We start from the raw sequence: 9,431 nt of genomic DNA, 5'->3' as shown, positions 1-9,431 counted from the left end.
AATTTACTGTCCTGTCTTCACCCAACCATAATGCAGCTTCTCCCTGACATTTATTCAACCATAAGATAAAAAAATTATACCTTCTTGGAGTGCGATAAAATCTGCACTGGATTGAATGAGTGAAAAAACTTAGACTAAGCATTTGCTGAATATAGAGTAGAACAAAGAAACAACTTAAATCAGGACTAAGGCTACAAATAATAAAAAGAACACATAAAATGAAATAAAAAGCCAGGGACGTTTCGCAGGGATCACACCCGCATTTTCAACCAGCAAAAACAAAAAAAATTAGAAAGAAGGACATTATTAGGGCGGATCAAGTTGTTTCTTCTACAGAATAGAATAGCAACAAATAAGACAAACAATAAATACTGACCTCATATTCTGCTGAATTTTTAGGGTGCTTTTTCAGTTCCTCTTCCAGATACGAGAATTTCGCAGTAGTGTGCTCTACAATTTTATGCAGACTTTTATACTCTGTATAATTCGCATTAAAATCGTCTTTATATTTTCTACGCTGCTCTAAAGTCTTTATAGTAGTATAGTCCCTGCAAAATGAAAACAAAACACTTGAGAACTCAATTATAATGAGAAAAGTATGTAATAAAATATATTCTTTGCGATGTTCCGTCAGATGGTTGAGCCAATACAGATGTTGTTTTAGGTTTTTCCATCACCTTTATATTGTTATAACTAGTATCCTCTAATTTCTACATACATTGACAGATTAAGAAAACCATTTTTTTAAAGAAAAGTTTGTATTACATGATGAAATCAAAGACTTTCAAAGATTTTTCATAGAATATTTAAAATTTTCTCAAAGACTTTCCAGAATTAATGACAAAAGGACTACTCACACAATACCAAGAAATGCCTGAAAAGCATTTCTTGGTAAAGTGTCAAAAATAAAAAAGAAGTAACGGTATTGAACAGGTAATTGAAAAAGAAATATGAAGAGAAGGCGAGGACTTACTTCATATATCTAGGTAGCGGTTGAGCTTGTTGCACTGTACATTCTAAGGGTTGAAAAGAGTCCTGGACTAAAGCCGAACTATTTTGATTACAAGTATTCATGTCCAAATTCTCCTTCTTTAAATGACTTGCACTCACATTTTCTTTCTTCACATGCCTTGTGTCTATGTTTTCCTTCTTGATTTGCCTTGTGTCGGGAGTTTGTTTTTTCATATGACTCTTGTCTAGATTCTCCTTTTTTACATGACTCGTATCAACTGGCACAGATTCAGACAAAGACGGGAACTGACTATCAGATTTGGACATAATATCAGTGGAAGACGTGACCTCGTAGGGTTTTGTTGACGACGTAGTGTACTGCTGTTCGGGCGGTGCCATGTCAACATCATCAGAGCTATTATTTAACCATGAACTAACATCGGCACGAACTTCTTCATTATCTAGACACAATTTCGGTAATTTACTAGATTTTCTTTGCGTCACGTCCGTGCTAGAAAGTCTGGCATCCGAAGGTGTTGAACTAATGTGAGCATTGTGAGCGGTAGAAGGAGAATAATTCTTATTAACTACAGGGCTAAGTTGAGGAGACGAGCTCCTATTCAATGATTTAGGGCAGAAAAAGTCATCATTATCAGAATCAGTTTCGGCTTTGTAAGATGTCATGGTATTTAACGATAGTGGGCTTCGATCATTCATGTTGTTGAATAGGTCCATATTATCCATGCGCGTCCTTTTACTGCTGAATCCATTATCATTAGCTAAACTATCCATTTTTGACTTGGCGCTAAACCTTGATTCATCGTTTTGGCTAGGAATAGAAGAGATGCTTGTCCCGTTCCCCGCTGGTTTTCGGTAATGTGATACCCTGTGACGTTTCGTTTGAATCCCATCAACTCCATTGAAATAGCCGGGACGTTTGAGCGAGGAAGGCCCCTCTATCGCTGAGGGAGGACTTCCGGGATGATTACTTCCAGGCGATTGACCACTACTTGCAGAACTTCCACCATCACTATTACCTGGAGGAGTTAAGTTTTGGGGTTTGTTCCTGGAAAAAATGAATAACCCATTTCATTAATGATGCATAGGCAATGATGTTCAGAGAAAACTTTTTTTGCCAAAAAAATGACAGGAAAACCAAATTCAATGGGCAAAATTCTACCTGCTAAAAGTGAAGTTAAACTAAGAACAGGATAATTAGATAAAAAAAAAAATCTAAAGAAGCATTCATAAATTGAGGTAAGAGCGAAAGATCTTTTCTGTACCTCTCAGATTGGTGACCTGAGGCCGGTCTTTGGTGTGAGCGATGAATTTACTAAAGAAAAAGAGAACAGGATTGGTTCGGAGAGCGTTAAAGTAAAAACGAATTGAAACCTAAGTGCTGCTATCAAAAATACTTAGGCTTTTGGAATATTACGTTTGGTTCATTATTATAAATGGACATTGAAGCTAATACCTTTTTAACATTTGCCTTTCTTGTTCCGTATAAAAAGGCCAGTCTTCTCTAACTTCATTCCAAATATGTCTAAATAACCGGTAAGTATTGTCACGAACAGAAGCTATACTTAAAAGAGTTGGCATTAATTGATTTTTATCACGTTCTTTCATTCCATCTGAAAAAAATTAAAGGGAAATATTAGTGTTAATGTGAGAATATTAGAAGTTAGAAATACCTATCATGGTTATCTAGTTAGTTGTTATAACAAAATGGGCCAAAGGTACCAATTTCTGTTTACTTTGACTGCCGCATTTGCCTTTATTTACATCTTGTAATTTGTCGTAGGATTTGATTTAACTCATGTTCGAAACAAAAGAAAAAATGGAATAAAATAAAGAGGATCTCAAACTGTCGTGAGTGTTTTCTATGGTTAACTTTTAAACACTTTAATTTCGTTACAGATCACAAAAATCCATTTTAGCATAAGCACAGAAATATATTTACAGATATAATTGCGAAAACTTGCTACAGGGAAAATTTTCATCGCACTGATCGGAAATTTGTTGAAAACTACAACTTTCAAATTGAAGAAATGTAGGATTTAAGCCTGATGGCTGGGAGATTGGCAATAGTGACAGGGAGAAGCATTGAAATATAACATCGGAAAATTAAGAGGTGCACAGAAAATTTGAAGAAATCACTTTCCACACCTAGTCAGCATTCCAGTGTATTCATGAAGCAATCAGAAAAATAAGTTTTTCAGTTTAAAAGGATAATAGCAAATTTTACATTTCTGAAGTTTAAAATTTGCAGATATTCTATTTGCTGAGTTTAAAGTCAAAAGCACTGAGTATACCACCAGCTAAAATCAATTGACAAACTATAGTCGGAAATTCGTAAACTCTCAAAACTCAGCCCCTTGTGTGGAGAGTGAGGTCTTTTTGGGAGTTCAAATACCACAAACTGGGGTTCGCTTGATGGTAAAAAAAATCTTCGTAATTTTTTCCTAAGATTTAACGATACATTGACCAGGATGTCTACTAGAACAGGCTGGCCAAAAATCAGTACTTTTACAGCGCTTCTTCACTACATTCCCAAGAAATTCAAAGCCTCCTCAACAGAAAAATTTAGTCCTTTCTCAGTACCTCTAATCGATGAAATTCGAAACATTTCAAAAATTTGAATTCTCGCTCAAATTGCGACAAAAATGACAACAAAATGAAAAAATTCCGGACCTTCTGCCGAATTTCTGCACTTTAACAGTACTTCCGGACCGCCCTTGAAAGATCAGTACTATTTCTGGACTTTCCGGAAATTCCGGACTTGTAGACACCCTGATTGACACGGAACAGGGGTTTAACTTTGTTACTTTTTAAGGTTTGGCAGCATGGAAATGCTCTTTGCACGAAAATTTTAACTTCATGACAATTAGAATTAAATAATTGGGGGGATGTAATATTTCAAATCACGATATGGTGAAAAAAGATCATACTGATGGCTAAACTCAGAAACTAGGTTGCATACAGTGCAGACTTCCCGTTGTGCTGTAGAATTTTCCTCTTAAAATTGCTCTCTTGAAAGAGAGAAATCACATCCTCAGTGTGATTAGATCTTTTCAACCAATTTTTCTTTAGATTCTGAGAAAAAGGCGGAAAAAGAAATATATGGATAATAGGAAAACTTAACATGGCTTTCAGGTTCTATTGGTTTCAATACAGTTTAAAATGTAGTTTTAACCACCAGAGCTGTGATTTCCTTCCTAGATGGCTTGGGGGAAATTAAATCTGGATTCTTTGGAACCATTCGCATAGTCTCCTGTCTAAATATGAGCCACAAAATTGCTGTTTGTACAGGAGGGTCTGAACCAGGTGCTCTGAACTATCCAACGGGTAGAAAATGGAGAAATCATAAGAAGATCACAAATATTTTAGTTACCTCGAGAAATTGCAGCGTAAATTTCAGGCTTTTTATAATTTCTCACAGCTAATAGATGAATTAATCTAGTTCTGTGAACAAATAAATAGTAAAGTAGGATTACATAATGTTGATAGTTAGACAATTCACTTAAGCAAGGAAATGCTCAATGAATGATTGACCAGTTGAATACACTTATATTACTATATTTTTGAATTATCAATCAATGTTGGTCATACAATAAATAACCTGATACACAACCACTAACTCATTTTCAAATCCTAAGGAGCCAGAATGTCATTTTCATATCAGAATGAGAAATTCTCCCAGAAAAATGGTAAGCAATTGAATGTTATTTCTTCGAATTCAGGGCTCATTCTAAAAACACACATTTAAAATACCTTCCATTAAGAGAATAGTAGGGTGTCTGGCAACATTTACTTTTCTTTCTCTGACAATCCAGATTTTTCTTGACCATTAGTTTTTCTGTCTCTCTGACTTTCCCCTATTTTTTTTCCAAAGCAAAAGAAACCAAAAATGAACAAAACTCCACGCTGAGTATCGGCATGGATCAATAGGAGCTTAAATTTCAAAGGGAAAAATTCACTCAAGGCCAGGAGACAGCGCTGCAGGGCTAATTATAGAGGTACTGTGAATTTTTTAAAAGAATCAAAATAAAGTGCGAGGGTTAGCAACCCTCTCTTTTGAGTGTTTTCTGGTCCTATCCCATTCCTGGTTTTACTGGTCGCTAGACAGACCTGCACAGCCATCTGTATCCTATTTCCCAAAAATCTTTGCATCTCTCTGATTGGTTTTCCCAGTTTTACGCAGAACACCAATGGTTGTAAGAAAACAATTAGAATGACAACTCTGCTGGATTTGAAACTTGGCTAAAAAAGAGTCCCCACCACAAAATGTCTTAAATAAATGAGATATGTAGTAACCAAGCAGGAAATCAGATATTGTCACCTGTCTATAGACACACGATCACAGGGTTGTTGTTTGATTAGATGATTTATGACTCACCTTAAGGGTTGTCTCACAATATCTGGGTTTCCATGTTTTAACGCGGGCGAACAACTTGACTTATTACTACTACTAGTTTGGTACTTGATAGATGGGTAACCATAAGATGAGGGAGGAATAGGATCTATTTTTGGAGCACTATTCCGGCATATTTTAGCTTTCCTTCCGATACCAGTTTTATTTAGCTCTATTTCCCTAGTGCTGAAACAGAAAAACAAATTAACATTCAATTGATAAGAGTGACTATTTTGAACGAGGCACAGTTTTTTGGATATAAAATTGTGAATAAGAATGAGTAGAGAACAATTGAGAAATTGGCTGAGGAAATTTTCCAGAAATGCTTTTCAAAGTTGCACCACTCGAATCAAATCCTTATTTCCAGAAACATGCCCACACAAAATATTTGTTATTGCCTTGAAATCAGAGGAGATAACGGTGACCAGATCTGTGGAAAGGGAATCTTATCTTCCTGGAGAAAATTTGATGTAACTTTTGGTGAAAACTTAAACCCTGGTTTTTCTATGATCTAAAATTTTTGGTCTTGGAACTGCAGGGCTCATCACATTGCCTTCAATTTTTGGGCTTTGAGAGCTAAACTTGCACGAAAATCCCCAGATTTTCTCCCTTCATACATTTGCAAAAAGTTAAGGAGGTTAGAATTTAAAGAGGATAAGGTCCCTTTCCACAGATTCGATCACAACTGAGTTGCGGAAATAGAACCATCTTTCCTTTTCATCAAAGAAAACTTTGTCATAGAAGAAGAAGTTTGGTTCTTTTGCCAGGACTTCACAGGTAAACATGATATGATTAGAGGGACTAAATCAAAGTTTCAAACTGAAATCAGATGACAAAACTCAATCCTAAGACTAAATTTCTGCCTAGTATGAGCTCCATAATGATGCCTGTGAGAATTTTTATTTCCTTCCTGTTACGTTCGGTTTAGAGTGGACACATTTATGGATTATTTCAGTATTGAAAATTACACTGCAAGAAAATGAGCTCAACTTGCAGCTCACATATGAGATTTGGATGCGAAAAAGATATTCCCTGTTTTAACTTCCATAACTTCTGCCCTGAATACTTATGCAAATAAAAATAATTTTAATGGCTTTTTGAAGTTTAAAGAATATTTAGAACGAAATATTTCCAAACTGACGGTCGAGAGTAAAATTTTAAAATGACAGAAATTCATGCTGCTTTCTCGGCAAGTTATCCTATCTTCAATACTATGCACACTTTGGCGTAGACAAATGTGCGTTTACTTCCCTGGATTTTATCCAAGATAAAAATATATCTTTATCAAATTTCAGCTTTTTCTTTTTGCAACATTGTCATCAATCTAGCCAACAATTGAATACATCCAATTTCTCTCCGGTCAAGGAGGGTTAATCCTTTTTGTTGCTACCTACAGCAATACTTCATTCTTACTATGATAAAAAAAAATAAAAAAATAAATAAAAAAAAAGTAAAAAAGAGATAACATACCAATTTTTCTTTTGCTGCTGTTCAACAGCTGCCATTCTACTCCTGGTAGCTTCATAAATGTCTTCGTTGGCATGGATACGCATTTTACATTGGAGGGAGCCGACAGTTTCCAAGCACCTGATCACAGAACATAATTAATGGTACAATTACAAGAATAATGGATGAACAAAATACTGGGAAAGAGTAGGAAAACAGTTGATAATATTGCTATGATGGTCACATACTTGTTGTAAAATGGAAGCTGAGCTTAACACTTGGCAGCAAGAAGAAAATAATTTCCTGGATAGCTTGCTGAAACTTAAATGTCAGCAGTTGTTTTGTTTTTTTTTTTTTTTTGGTTTTTATTTTTTACATTTTTTTTTTTTTTTTTTTTTTTTTTACATAGGCAGGAGGCTTATGGCTGATAAAAGTGTTCGTCACTGCATGGCGCTCCCTGAGGCTAGATCAGTGTTCGAAACTCACCTTTGAGTTTCAGGAGCCATGTGTCTCATCACGCTCGATTTTTAGGGGCCATTGAAGATGTTTTAGGGGCCAAATTGACTTTTTGCCTATATATCACTGCGCATTTAGTGAAAAGTTAGACACAAGATGTTTTAGTTACAGAGCAAGTAGCTGTAACTTGGGAAAAATTTCGAAAAATCACCAAACAGAAAAATTAGGATTTTTTCTGGGGGAGGGGGGGGGGATTTTTAGGGGCCACACAGAGTATTCATTTTTTAGGCGCCATGACAGATTTCTTGGGCGCATTTGGCACCTGTGAGTTTCGAACACTGTGCTATATGAACCCTAAGTACCACTGTCCTCTAATTTAGCGAAAAACTCTGCCAGGAGCTTTTGGAATTATGTAGTTTGACAGTCAAACTTCGTGAAAATGCTTTAATTCGAGTTATTTTTGTTTTTAAGGACAACCTTATTTAGAATTTCATTCTGAAACTCATTCTGTGGTAAAGGCAGCAATATTTTGATTACTTAAAGAGTTTGATAGCATTACTTGAAGCGAAGAAGATATGTGAAGAAAAACTTCATACTGATCAACCTGAAAAAAACCATGACATTCTTGGTTCCTCGGCCAACAACCACAGGTGTATGCGCTGTTACAACCGAGTGCAGAAATTGTCAAAAGCCAGGTACTCTCCGATATGAGACACAGTACAAAAAAATTACTTGATTAAATACGGTTACTTACTTTGGCCCATTTTGTTTGATACATTCAAAACTACCCTGAGGTCCTTCAATGTCAGCATTATTAGAAAGACTAAAATTAAAGCCAACTCGCCCTCCACGCTGAGCCGGCTGAGAAATAGACGGGAAAGAGAGGCGCTGCAACAAAAAACAAAGGGCAAAGTAAGAACTATGAATAAAGTTAGACAAAATATTGAAGGCAGTTATTTGGAAATATTCATTATTATGATTGGCATCAAAAATTAAAAAAAATAGCTAGTTGTGCCCTTGTTTGTTTAAAAGGATCATGTCTATTTCCAAATGAGAACTGAAATATCTACACACAAAAGCACTCATCTCTAACGTGAATTCCTCAACGTGAAACTTGGACGAGCGCAAGGTGGAAGAAACCAAGGGTGTCACTATCGCGGTGGATGACGTCATAAATCGAATTTGTCGATGCGCGGTATCACGGTTGATATAAAACGTGGAAAATTGCTGCCTGGACAGATCTTAGTATTTTTAGCTAATCTTAAAAAATCAAGCATCAGAACACGATTCTGTAACCAGCGCAACTGACCCATTCAATAAGTTGTCTCCCGGACGAAGTAACGTAACTTCACTCCGAGGTTGCAAAATATACTCAAATAATTGATTCATTTCACGAAAATGTACGAGCCGATTATAGAAATTCATAGACAGAGCGATAGACAAAGAAGACATAGGACCTATAGAGCGATCCTATTGGTTAAAATGGGTGGTTCTTAAAGACTAAGGGGGTAAATGATGGACCAACTATCGGGTCTCTCCTGGGTTGCCGTTAGTTAGTCTATTTCCTACGTCCTTTGTCCATTGCAACCACCCGCTTCCACCAAGAGGATCCCTCCATATCTTTTTTGTCTTCTTTGTCTTTTGCTTTGTCTATCAATTTCAATAATCAGTCCGCTGAGTCTTATCCAAAATTGTTTGATTTTCCCAGGAAATCAGAGGACAGAACAGTGAAATTTCATGTTAGAAATGCCAAAGATTATCCTGGTTAACATGCAATTTATGAGGGGAAATTCGGCAACATTGGAGTGGAGTTACGTCTTTTACGTCTTACGGAAACGACGAAGACTCGACGAGCAGCCAAGCGAAATTCGTTCGATACATTGATGTAGGCTTCCTCCCGCTATAGATTCACCTTCAGAACGGAAGCTCCGCGACGCAGCCGCAGAGCCACGACGAACGGCACGGCGCACGGTGGATCGAGTCGATAAAAGAGTTCGAACAAAATTAGGAAACTTTGAACGCTTATAACTCGGTTTCTACAGAGCTTGGTAGTTCTTAAAGTGGTTCCAATGGTTTCCCCCTGAAATTTTCTTCAAGAACCACCCGTTAGGATTGAAAATTTGGCGAAATAAACCTAAAAATTTGTAGTTTTAGTGAAAAATTCCAT

The 9,431-nt window shown here is 36.4% G+C and overlaps 1 protein-coding gene across 1 annotated transcript in view; it reads right to left on the bottom strand.

Annotated features, from left to right (window-relative positions):
- The window catches only part of Su(Tpl) (Suppressor of Triplolethal), a 71,491-nt gene that overhangs the window by 14,624 nt on the left and 47,436 nt on the right, over positions 1 to 9,431 (bottom strand). The window contains exons 3-9 of the mRNA XM_019049694.2: positions 8,019 to 8,152; positions 6,833 to 6,949; positions 5,348 to 5,548; positions 4,343 to 4,413; positions 2,426 to 2,582; positions 974 to 2,017; positions 377 to 548 (exon numbers count right to left, since the gene is read on the bottom strand). Coding sequence (XP_018905239.2) covers positions 377 to 548; positions 974 to 2,017; positions 2,426 to 2,582; positions 4,343 to 4,413; positions 5,348 to 5,548; positions 6,833 to 6,949; positions 8,019 to 8,152 — 1,896 coding nt within the window. The remainder of the gene's footprint in view (positions 1 to 376; positions 549 to 973; positions 2,018 to 2,425; positions 2,583 to 4,342; positions 4,414 to 5,347; positions 5,549 to 6,832; positions 6,950 to 8,018; positions 8,153 to 9,431) is intronic.

The sequence above is a fragment of the Bemisia tabaci genome, chromosome 4, assembly GCF_918797505.1.
Source record: "Bemisia tabaci chromosome 4, PGI_BMITA_v3".
Lineage (NCBI taxonomy): Eukaryota > Metazoa > Arthropoda > Insecta > Hemiptera > Aleyrodidae > Bemisia > Bemisia tabaci.
Note: the sequence above shows the minus strand (reverse complement) of the source record. Positions and strands in the feature narration are given on the sequence as shown.